At 39.8% G+C, this 22200-nt stretch overlaps 1 protein-coding gene across 1 annotated transcript in view; it reads left to right on the top strand.

The window, feature by feature from the left end:
- Positions 1 to 22200, top strand: part of LOC108622072 (ankyrin repeat and SAM domain-containing protein 1A) — a 67331-nt gene that overhangs the window by 37086 nt on the left and 8045 nt on the right. Inside the window, 6 exon segments of the mRNA XM_018019737.2 lie at positions 14225 to 14548; positions 14711 to 14838; positions 14947 to 15324; positions 20003 to 20317; positions 21530 to 21688; positions 22031 to 22168. Coding sequence (XP_017875226.1) covers positions 14225 to 14548; positions 14711 to 14838; positions 14947 to 15324; positions 20003 to 20317; positions 21530 to 21688; positions 22031 to 22168 — 1442 coding nt within the window.

The raw sequence follows: 22200 nt of genomic DNA, 5'->3' as shown, positions 1-22200 counted from the left end.
GTCTGTACAGCAATCCACAAATACTTTCATTCGTTGCAAGATATTCACGTCGCCTTTTTAATGAAACAAATTTTGTAATCAATGCATGAGAACATCGAGAACAGAACGCATCAGAGATTAAGGATGTATTGGCTTAGGAGTAACTGATGGCTTGTCATTTATGTAACAATCGTTGAGGAAAAAGATCGCTACGAGGTATGTCACGTTGCGATGCGATGTAGAGAACCGGAATTTACTTTCAGCGGGTCTGGTTAAGCTGTCATTGTGCTTCGTTTGCGACCGTGACGTAAAGTGCGCGTCTTTGTTATGGGATCCAAGAGAACGCGGAAATTCGTGCTAGAGATCGACGATCGCTAAATCGCGACTACCTTGATAAACCAACGTGGATTTTTATATTAGGTATCCGTATTTTCAATAATCTGAATCTAATGGGAAAGGTTTTCTTTAAGGAACATGTTTTTATATTCTTATTAGCTTTGTATAATTGTTTGTTGTAATCGTCTTTATAATAATTATTTTAATTTTCCGAAAACGACATGCATAATAGTCTAACTTTGAATTTGAAGGCTTGAATTTACATAAAACTCCTGGCAGCCAAGAACAAATTTGTCTTCCCTAAATAGTCTTGCCCGTACACGCTTTGAAATTCGCATTCTTAGCACATACTCTGTCACAGTCAGAAGCAATTTACGCTGATTCTTGCTATATGTATAGATTCTCTCCCATTAAGTACAATATATTTCTACGTTTACTGCTAGAAACTGTTATCGTATAAACTACGAACGTTAAATCTTATCTAAATTCTAATTCGAAAACCTTAACGCGTATACATACGTAAATAGCTATTATATCGATTATTCTTAGATAAGAGTTCCCAGCACGTTATTGCTTATTGCTGCGATCATGAAAACGACTGAATTATCTATGAGGCGGTGGTTCTTCGAATGCGAGAAAAAACTGGAATCCGTCACACCGTCGAAAGAACGTGAGCGTGGTATCGCGTGACTCATGCCGTGCATTCCACTATGATGTCATAGTCATAATCTCGTTCAGCCGCGCGCGGGAAATCGAATTTCGTTTCATTTGAGATCATTTTAGTCATCCAGTTTTATGAGCGCCTTGATTGAAAAAAAATTTGTAATTATTTGAGACTCGTGGTCTCATAATTTTTTAAAGGTTTAACGATTGGTCTCATAATTTTTTAAAGTTTGACGATTACTAATTTTTAATAGTTATCAGATTTCCCGGTACACTTAAGAGAGTTAAGAGTGTAATACGCCGGAGACATGAACGCTCGCTGCTCGATAAGTCATGACTCTGCACAAATCTAATTGTGATCTCACGAGTTATTAGAATTTTTCAATTGAATGAGTCTATGACGGTTACTAATTTGTAATAGTTATCAGATTTCCTGCTACACTTAAGAGTGTAATATGGCGGAGACGAGAACGTCGGCTGCTCGATAAATCGCGACTCTGCACAAATCTAAGCGAGTTCAAATTCTGGGAAGAGCATAATAATAAAGCGTAACGCGAAGAACTTGCTTATGGGTTCTCGGCTTCGCGCTCTCGGCTCTTACCGACGTAATTACACTCGTCGCTCACGCGCGTCTATTGATCTTAAACGGAAGCAAGCCGCGGGGGCCTTCGGCGTGTTTGCTCGCACGCACGATGCATTTTAATGCCGAAGACGTACCGTTTCCTCCGCGCCGGAGTGGATTAGTCATGACCTCCGAGAAGTTTCCCAGAAAGCCAGACTAACGAACCCGTCGACTCTCTCGCCGGATCGCCGAATGACGCACGCCGCGAGTCATGTCTTCCGTAATATCTGTTTGCTCGTGTCGACGATGTTTCTTAACAGATTAATGCCCCGAGTAATTATTCACTATTCCTTTCCCTTGTGACGATGCACAACATATATTTCACACAGGTGGATATTCTATCTTTCGCATATTATTTCGTAATCATTAATGCATTTAAATTAGGATACAAAAAACGTCTAAATGGATCTGTATTCTTCGTTTCACCTTTTGTTAACATTCTCGCAATAATCAAAGGAGTAAGAATTCTGTTGATACTCGAATTACATCTATACCTCAAAATTACATCTCCCCCCATTATCTCACTGATCTAGTGTCGGCTCGCATTATGTATACGTATACACGTTGTTCGGATAGGAAGTAATTACATGTCACGCAATCCGTGAATGGGTGCAACTTTCAGCTTCGGAAATGTGTCTTCTAGTCATTAACATGACAAAGGCCAACCGTGGTCAGCTGGAACCTTCGGCATATGTAAGCGCGAGCGTACTCATTGTCCGTTCCTCCGTGGCATTCAATTCTTCCTCAGGGTCGTCCGCGCGTTTTCGGGGACCTGGAACTATGTCGGCTTTTAACGTGCCCTTCGGAAGACTTTCACGCGCATGCAGTACTCTTTCGCTTACTCTGAGCCGAACAATTCTTTTTATAAGCAGTTATTTTTTCACAAATATGGGAATATTAATTGAAGTAAGTGGTAGACCATTCTTCATTTTTCTAAAATCTCATTGTTTCCTAATGCATACTAACCTTATGAATATACGCGTATATAGGAATATAATCAAGTTATGCATACTAGTTTTATCTCTATCTGATTCAACAATGCATCCATTATGTATTTCACGTTCTTATACTGAAATAACATAGCCGTGAAACACAGGAAGCTTTTCAACTTCTAATGGTTCTCATCAATCGCCACAAAAGCATCTTCTTTAATCCCTGAGAATATAATTTTCAAGCTGGCCTAAAATTCCTGGACCCGTGAAAGTGGGTTATGTTCCATCAAAATCAACAGGCAAAGAAGAGAAAAATTGGTAACTGGGTGACGAAACGTTCACGACGAGCGTCGTTCCCTATTTTAACGTTAATTTTACAACCGTCTCAAACTCCTGGTCCGATGCCAAGTGTTTTACGGGCCACATAAATGCTTAAAATAAAAGTAAATTATCCTGTTTTCAAGTGTGTCGTAACGCATAACTCACTCGGTGTAGCAGTGTACAAAAAAACTGGCTTTGGTGTCATAATAACATAATAGAGTAAACCATATCGTAACATGTCCTCAGTACTTTCGTCCTGTCTATTTGACATTTGAATGTGGCATTTTACAAGATTCTTAAAAATGAGAGCAGCTCATTTACTAGTCCTCGTTTGAAGCTCTAATATGATTTGAGATTCCAATATGCCATAAAACCAGTCACATAAAAAAAGATAGTTTATTCAAATTTTCAAATGATTGCCTAAAGACTTGAAAATGTATTTTGAAAATAGATTCATCTGGTTATCTGGTCCAGATTGGGTAGCACCGATGTAAGGTAGCGTAATTCGGTTTGGGGTCCCAGCGAGCGCTAGTCCCATCTCTGGGGTCATCTCTCCGTGCGAGCAACACGGCTCTTGGCCGGCTATACGAGTCGAACGACTTTCCGCTTCTCTCCGTTCCTCCTCGCTTATTCTCTCTTTCTTCATTGTCCGGTTAGTGCGGGTGGCGAGGACCGGGCCTTCTCCCTCTTCGTGCGACGTCACTCCTACTCGCACACACGGGTGCCACCACCACTACCAGCAGCTTACGACCGTTCCTCGTGGACCTAACACGTTCGAATTAGTCGTCTGGTTAAGCAGCCTCGTGGCGCGTCGTCGACCAAGTATTGCTAAGTACAATCGCGTTTCCAAGTTCTTGACGTCTCGTGAGCGATAAGAGAAACCAGGGTTGACCCGCAGGACCGGTTCGTCGCGTGCTCATCCGATCGGATCCTCCGCCTGGAATCGAACTGAACCTACCTGGGGCTTCACCGGTAGACCGGTTTCGTCGTTCCTGAAGGGCTTCCAAAACGAATCGTCCGGGTGTACCTACCTACACATTTTACTGTGAGCTCGGTCACTGGGGAAATATTGAACAAACGAAAGTTCACGTTTGGATAATTAGTTGTAAAATGTTTTGTTAGGATATCAGGCTTGTATCGACTGGTGACTAATGTGTGTGTTATTGGGAACCATTATTCCAAGTTACTTGACAGTTAATTGGCCACAATCAGATTGTTTCTTCAAGCCATTTAAGCTATTCTGCTCATCGAAAGATCGGTAGATCAAACATAACGATTACAATATAATCGAATCAATGTTTATCAATTCGTCGATCGATGGACAGCTGATAACTGTCTACATATGTGAAAGCGATTAACTTCGCTGGAGATCTTTCAGTGGATGAGTATTCTTCGAAAATCCGATGCTTGACTCACGCACGGATGAAGCCTACACAGGTAAACTGGAGGAGGAAGGCCGGGGTCACGTGCTCTGAGTCGAAGGAGGATCGATCGGACACGGACAGCGCTAGTAGGGATCGTAGCAGTACGCGTCGAGTCGAGGATCGATCGAGGCAGGTGGATCACCGTTCGTGACTCGTGCCAGGGCGTGTCGTAACGTGTACAGGAAATTCTGTTTTCATAGTCTTTAATAATTGTTATTCTAAATCGATCTAGCACCGTGATATAGTGCAAATTTCTAAAACTGAATTTGTAACTTATTTGTATCTTTACAAATATTACTGTCTCTCTTACTGTGGCGTTGGATCGTTTTATAAAGACAGATGTTGGTTGTCAAAAGTGAGTTATTATATTGAACGGCGAAAGTGTTGATATTGTAAATGTGTAGTGGAAGATCATCAAGATCTGGAGGTTATTGTGGTGCTTTGTAGTTGCTTAGAACTGGAAAGGAGGAGTTCACTGATAAGCGATAACTCGCGAGACTCTTTGGGAACCGGCGAGATAAACTAATACGCACGGTGTGTATTTATATTCTCATTTCTTTGAATAGTATTTTTAATCTTACATTTTTTAATTTAACTAATTTTTAATTTACATTACATTTTAATCTTACATAAAAGTTCAACAAATTGACTCATTAAATTAATATTATCGTTCCTTCGTGGAAAATATTATCAAAGACAAGCTAGTAAATAATTAAAAGTGTTACAAATAAAACTGCACATTTTATTCATTCTGATATGCAAAAAAATATGAAAAATGTAATAACATGTAAAAACATTTGAACTGAAATATATATTATTAATTTACTTCTCCGTAAATATTACTTTTTTTTAATTAACAATACGAGCCTGTTATTTTGCATAAAAATCGGCATGCATACAAAACGCTAAATTCGAAAATTACGCTCGAGTAAAACGAACACTGGACGCGTTGCATATTACGCAAGCAAAGGGTAGGTAGACGAATTCGGGGCTTATGAACAACGTAACAGCTGCGTAGAAATTTTTACAAAGCGACACACGTGTCGAGGACGAAGAGCGTCACAATCCGCTTTTCCAAAAGTCAGTCCAATAAATCATTGTTCCCAAATTTGCGAACTCGGGTCGCTTGTATTAGAAAAAAGAATGACATCTGGTGAAAGTGGGAAAACGAAAAATGATAATAGGGAAACACGTTACATTTTTCGATTAGGAATCAAGGATTAGAATCTTCCTGACTATACCTTGTTTCTTTATACATTTAGTATGCATTTATTCAATTATCATTAAATGCAGAATTATATAGTATTAAAATAGTTCTTAGTGAGAATCACTATTGATTCTCTGTTATTGATAATTTGTATTCATATTCTGTATAATATCACTAAATGATTTTGGACAAGTAACGAGACTTAGTAAAGGAAGATAAAACTGGATAGGAGTCTTTCATGTTTTTACTAATGTATTATTCAGAGGAATACAGGAAGTGAAAAATATAAATTGTAGGATATCTTAACTTTACTATATTCCTTCGAATAACTGTACATAACTTCTTGGTGTTCGTGCGAGCGGTCGCGCGCGTCGAAGCCGAAGCACGCATTAGTGCCACGTGCACTCGGCGAGGGAATCCTGCGTGGTCCGAGTTCCTGGCGTGCCTGGCAAAAACTGCGATACTTGTTGCTCGTCGCGTGGCCTGATGTAATAATAGTTCGTCCACTCATTGCGTCACGTTCGAGGATGCGAAACGACACGAGAAATCGTTCGCAAATCGTTTTTGAATGGCAGTAAGAAATTTCATGGAAGTTAATTAAAATTCTAATTACAGTAGCAATAACTTGAATAAACTGCGCTCTAATACGTATTTTATACAAATTTTTAAATGCTTATGACTCAACATAAAATTGTAAAAATGGTTAACAACTTGAGTTGCGAAAAACGTAAAAAAATAAATTGGCACTTCGCAACAGAAAGACCATGGAGAAGGATATCTACGCGATAGATTAGCAGTAAAAAAAAACATGTTAGTTGTTAAACGTCTGGGCGGAATCGACGGAAACTTTCAAACGGTAGAACACCTGTTAATTGTACGATAGAAAAACTGCCAATTCATTCTCACTACAATTTACTCGAATTTCTTGCCCCAGTTCTGGTATCCTCCACCTGTCTCCCACTTCTTAGAGCATAGTTATCTCGAGCGTGGATAAAACAAGACCGGTGCGTAAGTTTTTCTACTCGTGAAACCGCGTTTCTTCGTCGAAATGCATTCCTATGGGAGAAAACATCAGCGAAGAAAGTTAGAGACAGCGAATTAAACGATACGCCAAAGTATTACATACGTCGCTGTATTTTGTACAATCAGTTAAAAATACAAACATGTTTTATACTTAAAATATTTAAAATACACGATTATAGAAATTAATGAAAACAAACTGAATAACAGTTAAATTATTGGAAATAGTAAGTCTGTAAAAGCAGAATTTAAACAAATCTTCAATATATCTGAGAAGACTGGTAAATTATTTGTATTGATATTTTATAAAAACTAAATTTAGTATGTTTGAAGTACATTTCAAATGCACTAACTTAATCTAATACATATGCTATATACGGCATTTCCCAGGGTGATTATCAATGTGGACCGCTGTTGTTCTATTAACTCGTTGCACGGTTGGAAATGGCGGTCATTAGGAAGATGCAGTGGGGTCATCTTCCTCGTAGAATGGGTTTGTCCCGCCCAAGTATTTTTGGCTCGCGAGTTTGATATTTTTAGGGGTCGATTCTATGTTTGGCCGTGGCACAGACTCTTGCCGCGTGTGTTATGTTATAATCCAGCCCCGATACATATAACGTACACCTGGCCAAATATACAATTCGATTTCACGAGCATGGTTCAACGAACAATTGACTAGCGATAGCTGCTTTGTTCAATTTTTAAAAGACCCTCTTGGATTTTCTTTGTTTTACGATCCAATTTTAGATTATCTGACTCTTTCAACTTCTAACTTAGGAATTTTAGATCGTATGAATTTAATAATGAATAGAAAACTATCTTATTTGAAGTACAACGTTACTATTCCAACAGTTTTTTATGAACATAGTATTTTCGAACACCTTTTACTGAAACGTTATACACCTTATAATTCAACATATGTATAGAAAACCGAATATTGTAAGTGCGATTTAAAGCTACGTCCTCGCGGATTCGTTTCACGTCATCGAATTACTCGATACATCGAATGACGAATTACTCTGAACGATAAGAGTACAAATCCAAGGTTTCAGTTATCGGCGAGAATCGTCAAATAGGTTGGGATTTTGCATGCGTACATAGCTGGTTATTGCCATTTCGAGACTGTGGAGGACCTTCTTCAAAACCTACTATGATTTTCAATGCCAGTATTTAATTATGCGCTTGGGCGGCCTATTCGTCGAAACTTTGGAAACGCTCTGACCGCGAATTCTTCCTGCACGTTCATAGCTGAACTCTTTGTTGATAAGGCCACGCTACAAAGCATGCAACTGGCATAGATTATTTGCAATATACATACATTTCCTTATGCATTTGATTTTTAAGGCAACAAGTTCAAACATGATGTGTCATTATTGATCATGCCTACACGTTTTATTACGATCTAGGATAGTTTACTAATTCATTAATCTAGAATGACTGTGTTTGCTAGAAAAACGTTTAGAAATGTCGTAAGATAAGCGGCGGTGCATGTACGCGACCGCGTTGCTGCCTGATAAGCATTTCGTTGTTGTTATCATGATGCAACGACCGTTTCTCAGTGAGATAATCCAAGAATTCCGCTGGAACGTGAGAGTTAAAATATTAGAAGCGCGAGATAATGAGGAGTTCGATTTCAAAACGGACATACTAGGCACGCCGGTTTATTCAATTTACAGTTCAATGTTAGTTTATAATCTTAATCTGATGTTATTGCAATTGCAGTGCATTTCAATATTCTGTCGCGAATTCTTTTGCCCGGTCCAAGTTGGGCAGGTTTTATACGGAACCCCATTTGCTGACCCATTGAACGCTGCAATCAAGTTTAATTAGTAGTATTATGAGTCAGTTAGGGCCATTAGCGTGGCAAGATACATCACAATCTATGCATTTATTTAAAAATCTATGACCCTCAAGCTTCTGTTCCCGCTAAATTGAAATTCGATGAAAGAATAATCATCCCCTACGATTTCGTAAAAAAATTTTTTCGCTCATTAGAAAATAATACATAGAATATCTCTGCCTAAAAAAAACTGTTATAATATTTGAAACCTTGAAAAAATCTTGTAGAGAATCGTAACTTCCCTGAACTCCTCTTTGTGTACAAAAGGTATCGACCCATTTCCACTTGGCGATTACCTATGAATGGCCACATTATAGCACACAATAGTATTCATGTTTCAATCTTGTCGCGAAGAAAATGTCAAAGAACGAATTCAGTCGGACGATACGCCCACGGTTGAAGAACCTTTTCAACAAGCGAATAGATAGCCCAGCGTTAACAGTAGCGGCGGTCCACAAATTACGCCGGCATTTGTCATTCGATCGTCGTGATGCGCTATCTACCAGCAGCTTGTTTATCTCGTTAAACGAATGCTCTTTCATGAGGCCGATGATCGCTTACCAACAATGGCCCGGCAATAAGAAACTGTGGAAACCTGATGAGCTTCTATGATTCGTTAAATTCATCTCGCGTCAACTCGTCGTTCCCCAATTAGTTTCAATTGATCGTAGGTGCGAATTATCGTGTCTTTTAATTTGTTTCTGTGATGAATGCAACATTAACGATGATGTAATTCCTATTATGAAAATTATGTATAAAATGTGAATTTTTAATTTACGAAAAATACACTTGATGGACAGAATCTATAAAAATATATACAACGCGTACATGTATAATGTAATAGTATTAATGTTCGATTTACTAAACACTTAGATTAGTTTTTTAAATGACTATTTATTGAAAATATAATTTTCGCATTCATAAAAGACAATTGCCTGCAAGTCGGAGCGTTCAGCGAAAGCGGTTTGAATAATTGTTGCCTGCTGGCGAAGCTTTATCAATGAGTTCTCGGAATTCGTGTTTCTTAATTTGCGGCTGGCTCGTTAAAACGCGAAATTGACACAGTTTTAAGGCGGCGTTAAATTAACGTGAGATTCCAAGTATGTGTACGTACGTATACGTGCCTCGTCGTCTCAGAAGCCCATTTTATATTTAAATTAACTAACCTTTTTTTAGTGCAGAATTGAATCATAAAATATAATGCCATGGTTATATCAGAAGTCATACAATCATACATACATGTATAATAAGTAGATTGCAGATTTTTAAGTAAAATAAAATACTTATATTAGCTTAAAGAATACATTCTAAATGCACATTTCTTTTATCGTGTAAACATTGTAATGTGCAGTCATCTATTAAAATTTTATATATTTTATAATATGGCAAACATTCTTTATATTTAGCTATATTTTTTCTACACAGTTTAATAATAAATCATTTTAAAAAACCATTACCTTTTAATAAGATTGTCCTTTAAATAGAAGAATCTAATATAATCGTCATAATAGAATATTAATGAAATAATTTAAATGAAAATTGAGTAATCTTTATACATCATTCAGTTACATGTTTGCAATGTCTGATTTGGCTATCTGTTTTACGACGTGTCTTAAGAGTTAGGAGCGAGGACGTTCATCTGAAAATATCACTGACGGGGTAGTTACGAGCGGCTTAATGGCCGTGCGTTTTTAATATCTAGAGAAATCCAGCATTTCCATTTGAAAGGGATGAGAATCTCCCGCAGCTCGGCGCACGCGTATTCACTCACGCAAGGATTATTTTAATGTTTACGACCGAGCCACGTAGCAGATACGAGATCGCTCGCAAGTTCTCCTTTGGCTTTAATGGACTGTGGTTGAGGAACGTAGAAACGAGGAGTTAAGATCAGCGGAAGTTACGCCTTGTAGGCTGAGCTAAACGCGTTCGTGGTTTTCATTTTTCCTTTTTGGAACCTTCGCGTTCTTGCGGTTGTCATTCTTGCGGGCAGATGTAATGAGGCTGAAGAGATGGATGTCACTGCTACGTGGTTATAGTTAACTCTCGCAATCTGTAAAAAGATCAGGCTCAAGGGCGACAACGGAAATGGAATTGTAGTCATAGTGTATATAATAACATTTTGGGCCTCAAAGACTGTAATATAGTTTTCAGTTTCGCATCTCCCATTGCGTTTAACTGAATGCCTTTTATATGTATAGATGGAATTATCGAGTTTTAACGATACATCTCCAGCAAGATGAAAAATGTTCGCTTTGTTCAATGACAATTCTGTGAAACAGCAACCGCGCGTCAAAATTGACTGAATGACGAAAAGGACTGTTCGATACAAAACGAATCTATACCCGTTCCCGCATCACCGCAAAAACTGAATTCTCCGTGTTGTCCTGAAAGAGCGGAGCAAAAATTCGCTTCCGAAAAAATAGCAAAAGAAGAAACAAAGAAGGGGAAAAAAAGAGAAAAAAAAAGGCGAGTGGAACGCAACGGGAAGAATTAAAAAGAGAATAGAAAAGAGATGCGACATAAAAGGGACACGTATTCGACGGCGGCGGTTTCTCACGGTGTTGGTGAGAGAGCGCGCAAACTGGCGACGAAATAAAGGCGAAGGAAAAAGCGCATAATGTCGCAGCTCTTCCCAATTACTGCGATTAAACGGATTCCCTTGCGAGGGAAACTATTACGCTGTGAAAGCTAGCGGCAGTGGCTCGTGCGATGCTTGGCGACGACTGGCAAGAGAATGGCGATGGTGAGGCAAACGAGAACAGAACATTCTCGGAGACAGACGGAAACAGATAATTAAAAAGAAGAAAAGAAGAGAGGGATAAAGGATGAAATTCAGCAGGAGAAGGTGTACGAGGCGTTGGAAGGGCGAAGGAAAGGGAAAGGTAGATAGAAGGTAGAGAAACGGTAGAAAGGGACTACGATGAGGATTTATGTAATTTGTGTATATGACTTGAATAACTACCTACATAATATAACGGTGCTGGGTGGAGTGCGCGCGAGCAGGCGACGCCCTTCATCATGGAGCTTTAATTAAAATTACGTACGTTTGCTGCTTGTACGTGCTCCCGCACGGTTCTCTCCTACCCCCCTCCTTCTCTCGCCCACCGAGGCTCCTTTTTTCCACCGCTCTCCGTCTCCCTTCTGTTTAATATTTTTATGAGCTTTTCACGACGCCCGGATGTATGTACACGCTCTCTCGAGCTGGTACCTGCGCGGAGAGGATACACACAGCGTCTTTGAAAGGCGTTCATAGACGCTGCTTAAAGTGGTACTTTTTCTTCTTTCTCTCTTGCACCCTCTTCCCCGCTGCTACCGACCCCCTGCAGAGTGTTTTCCTCTTCGTTTTCTTTCCTTCAGACCCGCCTGTGGCTGGGCCCATTCGCTCGTACGTATAATCGCCCGCGTAGGCAACGCGAATTCTCATTTGTGAAATTCCTATGAAAGAAATTCCGCGACCGCGCCGTTTCCAAGGCGTCGATTGTAACGGTTGCAATGAAAACACGACGGATTATCCTTGGTGACGATGTTCCCATGAGGGCTCTCCCTTCAGACGTGACTTTTCAGATGAAAAAATCGAAGAGAACGGTACGAGGATGGGGGAATTGCACCTGTCGAAGCGGAACACCGTAATCGGTCAACCTTCCATTCATCGTCCCTTTGTGTGTTAAAGAGTGTCTTGAAAATTTTCTGTTGTTACTTGAAATGCGTACCGATTATGGAACAGCAACGTTAATTTTTTATAACCTAATCTACATTTATACTGCATTGTAAAATTAGCCCTTCTATTGGCCAGGTTTTATTGTCTGCCAGTGCAGGAGTGAATTAAAGATTCACGGACCGTATGCAATTTAGAGGCCCGGGACTAAAATGAATATTGGGTTCACCTAAGGGCAGCAAAAAATGATCATTTTGTGAATATAAATAAAAACGACGTTTTTATTCGAGCTCGCGGGACCCTTTGAATGTTGAAGCCTGGGGTTATGGCCCCCCTTGTTTAACCCACCCGCGCGTCAGTGGAATATTATCCCGTTGAAAATGTACCTATCAAATAAATACAAAGAGTTTAAATAGAATTGATCAAATTTTTTATTTTCACCAGCAGTGAATAATTGAATGCCGAGAAATGGCGTTCCACGTATACATGTATGTCGGACCGCGGTGCACAACAGGAAACATTGATTTCGCAATAATCTTTGTCGATCCGAATTTGTTTGTCTCGTTGCGTCGGTGGACGCGTTCGCGCACGGCCGAGCCGGTAGCGCGGCGCGGTGTCCGGTATTTGTTCGGTTCTCTTCAATCACGGTGAATGTAACCGTTTCGCAACAAGTGCACGCGCAAATGATTTTTTTTATGGTACTTTGACCCTCAAACGTTTTATCCGCGTTCTTTATTTACTCGAAACCTGAATTTATTTGCGAGCAATCGTACAAGCGAGGCGACGCCCGAACGCACCGTCGAATGCGTTTTGAATATCCAACGCGTTTTCCTCTCTTTCCCTGTCTTTTTTTTTAAACCTTCGTTCGGATATCGTGCGAAAATATACATATGGACCGAAACATGTTGTTATTAGAATGCTTTATCGAAATAAAAAACAATTCTCACTAGTCCATTCTCTTTGTGCGATTAATCGTGTTACAAAAATGAATTATTTGTAGTATATAAATATTTTATTAATTTTGTCACACATGTTGAACACTTCTTAAATGAGCACTTGATGAGTAAAATTGAAGATAAAGATTATCTGTGTCATAACATAAGCAAATGTTGAAACGGCTATTCCGCGAAGTAATTGTTTAACGAGATCGATGTCGAAACTGTCGAGAGTCGGTCTCTTGATTATCTTCTAGCTGCGAACTAATCTCGTGGAGGCATCGAACAATGACGAATCGCTAATGAATATTCAACGTATCCGTGGATTCGTTCGTACGTGGCTGCTATCCATTATGGATATCCGCTGCCTGATTCCAGACGCACAGTCTCGCCGTGTTTGCGCGTTTGAAACCGTCCAAAACTGATTTAGGTTTGGTCAGCTGAATACCCTGTTAGAAAATCCTAGCTTGCGTTCATCAATTAATTGACGAATGTAATGCTTTCATAATATATGTATGATACGTCAAAAATTATTGCGAAATTCTGTATGAAATGTTATAATATTTGATTCGTATTTAGAATGAATTGATAAGGTTTATCAATTTTTATAGATGTTCGCGAAAGATAATCGTGTTCGACTTAAAATGTGCATAATCAATAACGCTTAATTTGTTATTATTTTATTTTTCCACGTCATATAATTACTACTGTACACATACGTAGACTAGATTAACGCGATATTGTTAAGTGATCAACATTTTCCTTCGTCACTCGCAGCTGCAAATCATTGAAATTACTAGCTTCGAAAAATAATTCTCGAAAACCAATGTTGCAAGCCACCTTCGGATTAATTTCATAGCATTCCTCATGTTACATCATATTTTATTTTATTTTTTTAAAGATGTATAAAGAAAACTTTTGTTAATATTCATAAAAATGTCTCTGTTAAACAGATTTTGTATAGGGCACTCATGTTCGGCTTTTAATACCATAATGAATATCAGATCTCGAGCATGTAAAGGACAGTTAATTCAACATTTATTGTAAGTTATGAAAATTCGAGCTTGCAACGTTCTGTATACTATGCGTACATACTTTATATTCAAATAAAGTTATAGCAATTTTAATATTTATCTTAGATAAAGTTCGAACGCTATCGTCACGAGGATTAGGCCATCAATCTACATTTTGTTAATCTTGTAAAAATTCAATTACTTAATTTGTTTTAAACTTTTCATTTTCAATAGAGTTTCGGAATTTACATATGCAAATTTTCATCTGTTTCGGCAGGTTTGTTGAAAGGATCCGTAACGGCGGAGAGGCCTCGCACGTTGCGTAGGTTGCGGAACGTATACGGGCAATCCGCATGCGGAATGGGAACCGGCGGCGAGGGCGGAGGCGGGGAACGGCTCGAGGATGGTGAGGTCGCGTTTCGATTGTCGGATCGCGATCGCGATCGCGAGAGGGACGAAAAGTCCCTCAGCATAATGAGTCCGTTCGACGAGCAGGAGGAATGGGCAAAGATCTCGGAGATCATGGCATCCTTCGGCACAGGTCTTGTCCGGGAGTCCGTGTTTGTTACCGAACTGGAAAAGGAGTTCCAGACGAGATTAGGTTAAAATATATTATTTGCGTATTCATTGATACATACATTGTTATTTATATTATTTTTACTTCAATAGAAATGAAAATAAATTAATAGAATGAATTTTAATAGTTTGTTTACTGAAACAATTGGCAATAAATAATGATGAGCAGCTCTTGATTTGTACGCAGGACTGAGTTCAGACACGAGCAGTAGTCCTATTGTCTCAACTTCCGTCGGTCAGTGGCTGTCAACGTTAGGCCTGGCCGACTACGAATCTCTCTTCATCAACTATGGATACGACGATTTAGATTTTATAGTAAGTTTTTTCTATACGCGTCACGGGAAACTTTTTTCCATAGATTTATTTCGCTGTTCTTTCCATAGGAATAAATTGAATAGTAAGAAACGATTGCTTTGTTCGCAGAACGGAGTCTTGGACGAGGCGGATCTGAAGGACATGGCCATCAGCAGCGATCAAGAGCGTGCTGTGATAATGGACGCGGTCGGATCGTTGAACAAACGGGTGGAAAAACGGTCGGGTGGAAGCGGCCAGACGGTGGACGAGTGGCTGAAGAGCATTCACCTGGAGAACTACGCGGAGATCTTCAGGAAGCACTTGTACACGGACATGGATCGTGTGAGGAGCGTGTGGGAAGTCGAGCTGGACGCGGTGTTGGAGATCTCGAAGCCCGCGCATCGCAAGAGGATTCTGGCGTCGGTCAGGGGATCGAACGGGCGTGCACAGAATCGAAACTCCGTCGGGCCCAACTTGGAGGACCTCAATAAGGACCTGAACACCTTGGTAAGTGAAACGTAGCTGAATACGAAATAGGAACGCGATATTGTGCAAGGAGGATCCGTCTGGAATCGATAATCGATATCCGTCTCAGTAAAAATCGCAGAAACGCTTAAGGTTGTATGATTCGTAAGATCTCTGCCAAAACTTCGAGAAATGTGATAAGATTATAATGTTCAATATTTGAAACGATAAACTTTTAAGAAAAATAATATTTACAGAGAACGGAAAACTCGATGTGTTTTTTTTAAGTTACAGTGACTTTTTAAAGTGTTTTGACACTTTTTGATAGGATTGTACCTGACTTGCAACTGTCTACAAGTCCTATAACTACTAAGGTTACTTACTTTTTACTATCTATCTTAAATAATATCCTCGAAGTTGATATTATTTCAACTTTTCTTAAAACATGTATTAACAATTATACGAAATTACGAAATTCCGTCATTGTAACACCTATGTTTCTGCATTTCATGTTCGGCTTTTAATACCATAATGAATATCAGATCTCGAGCATGTAAAGGACAGTTAATTCAACATTTATTGTAAGTTATGAAAATTCGAGCTTGCAACGTTCTGTATACTATGCGTACATACTTTATATTCAAATAAAGTTATAGCAATTTTAATATTTATCTTAGATAAAGTTCGAACGCTATCGTCACGAGGATTAGGCCATCAATCTACATTTTGTTAATCTTGTAAAAATTCAATTACTTAATTTGTTTTAAACTTTTCATTTTCAATAGAGTTTCGGAATTTACATATGCAAATTTTCATCTGTTTCGGCAGGTTTGTTGAAAGGATCCGTAACGGCGGAGAGGCCTCGCACGTTGCGTAGGTTGCGGAACGTATACGGGCAATCCGCATGCGGAATGGGAACCGGCGGCGAGGGCGGAGGCGGGGAACGGCTCGAGGATGGTGAGGTCGCGTTTCGATTGTCGGATCGCGATCGCGATCGCGAGAGGGACGAAAAGTCCCTCAGCATAATGAGTCCGTTCGACGAGCAGGAGGAATGGGCAAAGATCTCGGAGATCATGGCATCCTTCGGCACAGGTCTTGTCCGGGAGTCCGTGTTTGTTACCGAACTGGAAAAGGAGTTCCAGACGAGATTAGGTTAAAATATATTATTTGCGTATTCATTGATACATACATTGTTATTTATATTATTTTTACTTCAATAGAAATGAAAATAAATTAATAGAATGAATTTTAATAGTTTGTTTACTGAAACAATTGGCAATAAATAATGATGAGCAGCTCTTGATTTGTACGCAGGACTGAGTTCAGACACGAGCAGTAGTCCTATTGTCTCAACTTCCGTCGGTCAGTGGCTGTCAACGTTAGGCCTGGCCGACTACGAATCTCTCTTCATCAACTATGGATACGACGATTTAGATTTTATAGTAAGTTTTTTCTATACGCGTCACGGGAAACTTTTTTCCATAGATTTATTTCGCTGTTCTTTCCATAGGAATAAATTGAATAGTAAGAAACGATTGCTTTGTTCGCAGAACGGAGTCTTGGACGAGGCGGATCTGAAGGACATGGCCATCAGCAGCGATCAAGAGCGTGCTGTGATAATGGACGCGGTCGGATCGTTGAACAAACGGGTGGAAAAACGGTCGGGTGGAAGCGGCCAGACGGTGGACGAGTGGCTGAAGAGCATTCACCTGGAGAACTACGCGGAGATCTTCAGGAAGCACTTGTACACGGACATGGATCGTGTGAGGAGCGTGTGGGAAGTCGAGCTGGACGCGGTGTTGGAGATCTCGAAGCCCGCGCATCGCAAGAGGATTCTGGCGTCGGTCAGGGGATCGAACGGGCGTGCACAGAATCGAAACTCCGTCGGGCCCAACTTGGAGGACCTCAATAAGGACCTGAACACCTTGGTAAGTGAAACGTAGCTGAATACGAAATAGGAACGCGATATTGTGCAAGGAGGATCCGTCTGGAATCGATAATCGATATCCGTCTCAGTAAAAATCGCAGAAACGCTTAAGGTTGTATGATTCGTAAGATCTCTGCCAAAACTTCGAGAAATGTGATAAGATTATAATGTTCAATATTTGAAACGATAAACTTTTAAGAAAAATAATATTTACAGAGAACGGAAAACTCGATGTGTTTTTTTTAAGTTACAGTGACTTTTTAAAGTGTTTTGACACTTTTTGATAGGATTGTACCTGACTTGCAACTGTCTACAAGTCCTATAACTACTAAGGTTACTTACTTTTTACTATCTATCTTAAATAATATCCTCGAAGTTGATATTATTTCAACTTTTCTTAAAACATGTATTAACAATTATACGAAATTACGAAATTCCGTCATTGTAACACCTATGTTTCTGCATAAGTGAATTTTGCCATTCAAGAAAACTCAAAAAGTAATAATTTCTTTAATAGACTCTCAGAATTTCTAAAATTTTGCAGTGTTCTTTTAATGTACTACCCAATAACTATTAGAATTTGAATGCTTTGGCATTGCTTTTATTTGAGGGCTCATACAACTTTAAAGCGTAGACGAATCGCTGTCGCCTCTTCTCATTTCGGACGAATAGCGATACGTAATTATCGAGTCAAAGCGAATAAAACTGAAACGAGAAATGAGACTGAAGAGGGCTAACGAAGTTGATACGGTGACGCTTTTGTCCCATCGATTCTGTCACCTGTTCACAATAGGGTACGCGTCACATCGCGAAGATCGCGTTTTAAGGGGTTGCGACGCAACAGACAGGTAGAAAACGAACAAAAACGCGTTGAAGAAAAAAAGAGAAGCATTGCGAACGGGGTTGGAGTCGGAGGGGCAGCGTCGACTGATCTTGTTAAGAATTCCGTTGAACGGGGTACCTGACAAGGTCCGCGGAAAGCAGTTGGGCAAGGAAAGAGGGACGGAACGAGCGAGGGTGGCGACCGGGGGACCGGCAACGGGTGACGACACCGACAGTGCTCGATCGCTTCCGACGGGCTTTCAGCCGATCGCGTCATAATGTAAATATCGTGGCTAATTGGAGAGGCGTTATTGTAACGGGGCGCATCACGGCTCTGCAACCTGTTCGCGTGCACACACGAAGCGACACTCGAGGCAACCTTTCAGCCTGATCGCTCGAGCGGACGCTAATAGTTTTTGTTCGGGCGCCTCGAGCCTCGAGCGCGATGTGATGTATGTATGTACATCCGTTAACGAGCTACTCTAGCCGCCTCGCGTTCCCAGTCTCGCCGACTGGTCTTTTCGCCGCGCCGCGTCGCGCCGCACCGGTGTTCTCCCTTAATTAGCTAATTAAATTCGATTAATGGCCGACGGTCGTCGCGCACACGTCCAAATTGCTGCCTTTTGTTCCTCCGTTTCTCTGCTCCTTACATCCATTCTTTTCCTGTAATCGAATTTCACGACCGTCGGACCGCGCTCGCGCGCGTTGTTTGCGTTTACGGATATTAACCTTTCCGACAAAAGTTAGTAACAAATATAGAGGATTTTAGCGGTATATGTCTAAAAGGCAAATTGATTGCGACTGTTTAGCGTTATAAGTAGCGAATTGATTCTAATTTTAAGAGACAGTGTTTCTCATACTCGTTGGAAAAACGATGATTATTATTAATTACGATATCCACGATATCCAAGTCACTTTCAACTTTTGTTTCTACGCTGCAATAGTTCTTTGTTTTTCTTTGTTTGACATTCTGTTTCTATTTTCTTTTTTCTTTCCTTGTTAACACGTGGCAAATCATACGAGGACATGACAATCTATTCAAAGGATGTAATCCGAACTGCGAGCGACACGTTCATGCGGTTTGAATCTGGTTTCGATGCTAATTCCCTGGAGTGTGAAGCGACTCGCGTAGATTGCAAAAAGTTTTCGGTTTTTATTCGCAACAGGCGCTTTCAGGGATGTAATTGTACGCCGTGTAACGCGAGCTCATGTTTTCTACCACAGTTTTACAACCGTGAACATATTTTCTGCTCGTCTATTTTTATTTCTGGTCCGTTGACGTATCGGAAATTTGTAACGGAGATGGAATGTAAAAACGGAAACAAAGTATTTGCCGTATACACTATGGCGTATAAGAGTGTAGTTAAATATCCTCTGTATTTGTATCTCAACTGTATTATACATAACAATACAAATAGAATTGAAAATTTATAATAAAATAACAAACATAAACTTACTTATTACTACCTCTGTCCCATAATAATAGTAGCAAGTGAATATTTGCGAATATAGTAAGATGAAGAAAGAGAGTTTCCAAGCAAAGATCAAGTTGCGATTGCCCAATTCTTAATGCGTCAAGAAAAAAACGATATACAGGAAAAGCGAAGCTCCATAGCTAAGGGATCTTATCTGCAAGTTTAAAATGCAGTAACGAAATTACTGAAAAATCCAAAAACTATCTGAACACTCAAAATAAAAATCAGGAGTAATATTTTTAATTTGTTGTTTAATTTAATCTAGATTTTTTATAATAAATGTTGCGTTCTGTATTTATTTTCTTTTGCTACTATTATTGTTGGACAGAGATAGTAAGATATCCACAATTTCATTTTAGTTGTACTGAGTCATTCTTTTTGTATTAACCACATTCGTATTCATAAATGCTGAGAACGAACAACATTAAAGAGAGAAAAAACTGAACAACACAGCAAGACCTCTGTTATTCAAAGGCAGCGTATCTCGTTTTCGCAGAAGACGAACATCCAGCAGCTGAAGGAGGAGATACGGGAGAAGTTGCCGGAAACAACGACGGAAGGTACGAGGGAGGGTGGATCGATAACCGGAACGAATTCGACCGTCACGGGCACATTAAGGCACCGCAAAAACAGGCCGGCACCGCAGCCACCCCAACGACCCAGTTCGCATAATGGAGCGATCTCGACACCGGAACAGCTCGAGATCAGGGCACCGTCGGAGCTGCTGCTCGGCGTACCGTCCACCCTCAAGACGCAATGGAGGCATCAGCCGATAACTCTGCTCTCCGGCTGCGTGACATACGTCGCCAACGTAAGTCTATTTGGCATCTATTCGCCCCACCCAATCCTTTTTCTTCTTAACATTTTACATATCTTTGCTTATCCCATCTAAAGGGTTGACTGTTCTTAAGGACGTTCGAAAGGAACAGTCATGCTCAACTTAAAATGAAATCACGTTCACATAATCGTTAATGTTCAATTTGTTATTACTTCTTTTCATGTGCTATGATTATTACTACCTATGCAGTTCGTATTCGTGCGTAGATCAGATCGATGCGACGTTGTCAAGTTATCAACGTCTTTTGCCTTGGTCACTCGTGGCTGACCATAAAATTATTGAAATTACTTTGAACGATTATTTCTCCGAAACGAATATCGGAAGCCTCCTCCGAATTAATTACATATTATTTCTCATGTTATAATATATTCTATTCTAGTTTCTGTAATATTTATTTTAACTCTGTACTGCGATCCCACGTTAAACAGTTTGACTTTGCGTTTGAGTGTCTCGACTTTTAATACCTTAATGTAATGAATACTCACTTTTGGAGCACACATAAAGACCACTTAAATTAATGTTTAAAAACAATTTAGGAAAATGAATTTTCCCACGAACGTCGTTAATGCTTCGTACGTTGAGTGTCTTCTTGCGAAATTCGTTGCATGAAACTGTTATTTGGAATTTAATTTTATTCAAGCTTATTTCATTTACGACGATATACGTATTATGATTCGTTGCAAGGTGCAACAAATTATTGTAGAAGAAATAGGATTATTAAGCAGGGCAATTGTACTCTTTGTTTCGTTGAACGAGGACAACAAATTATTGTAGCCTTGAAAATGAGAACATTACGCGTTAGCGTGGCAATGATTGTCGCGTCGCATGGTTCTTGGATAACGAGTAGTATATGTACGTGTGATGTCACCTAGTAGACAGTCATGACAACGCCTCAAGGTGAAGGCTATTACCATAATTACCGCGTGGGTGTAACTAATAGCACATTTCATTCAGAACATTATCTTCTCTGCCGTTTAACGTTTAACGCTTTCTTCCTCCGTGGAATTAGGTTGAACCGACTTAATCACTTATTTCCTTCTAAACTAAATGTGTTACATAACAACGTGACCTCGTTGATAAGCAATACAGTTCTAATAGATTCGTTAGATGTTAAAATTGATTGAAATGCTTGATATTTGCGAAGTTTAGTGGCACGTGTCCTTTTTCTGTTCTAAAATCACGCAGTATCTGGGTTCGACCGTGGTGAAGGAATTACGCGGTACCGAGTCGACGAAGAAATCAATACAGAAGCTGAAGAAAACCTGTCGCGAACCCAGAGTCATTCCCGACATTACCTTAGCGATTTGCTACCGCGGCGTCCGATTCTTCAATACGGTGACCAACGTAAGATGTTTTCCGTTCAACCTCCACGATAAACAAAAAAGATATAGAAACGTTAATCCTTTGGAATTTTGAAGTCCATCCTGGAATCTGAGAAATATTTTATACTACAATGAATTCTGAAGTGCAAATAATATTGGATTGAATTTTTATATTGCTCTTGTAACAAGATATAAGTCACATATGTATACATGTACATACATATTAGGTGCTTTAAACGTTGTAAAAATGAAGGTCAGAAGATGAACGAATATAGTTTTCTATTAGCGAATTTTCAAGGGGTTAGCGTTCGACTTTGATGCGATTATAGTGCTCACGTATTTGCATTGATGGGAATCGATATAGGAGCCGATTTGCGAGCACGAGATTCGCAACATTCATTGCGCCTGTCAGGACGCCGATGATCTCACGCATTTCGCGTACATCACCAAGGATCATGCTACTCGCACGCATTTCTGTCATGTATTCTGCGTGCCAACAATGGTGAGTTTCATTTGTCTGACTATATTAATTTA

The sequence above is a fragment of the Ceratina calcarata genome, unplaced genomic scaffold, assembly GCF_001652005.2.
Source record: "Ceratina calcarata isolate Rehan_Ccalc_2016 unplaced genomic scaffold, ASM165200v1 scaffold203, whole genome shotgun sequence".
Classification (NCBI taxonomy): Eukaryota; Metazoa; Arthropoda; class Insecta; order Hymenoptera; family Apidae; genus Ceratina; species Ceratina calcarata.
Note: the sequence above shows the minus strand (reverse complement) of the source record. Positions and strands in the feature narration are given on the sequence as shown.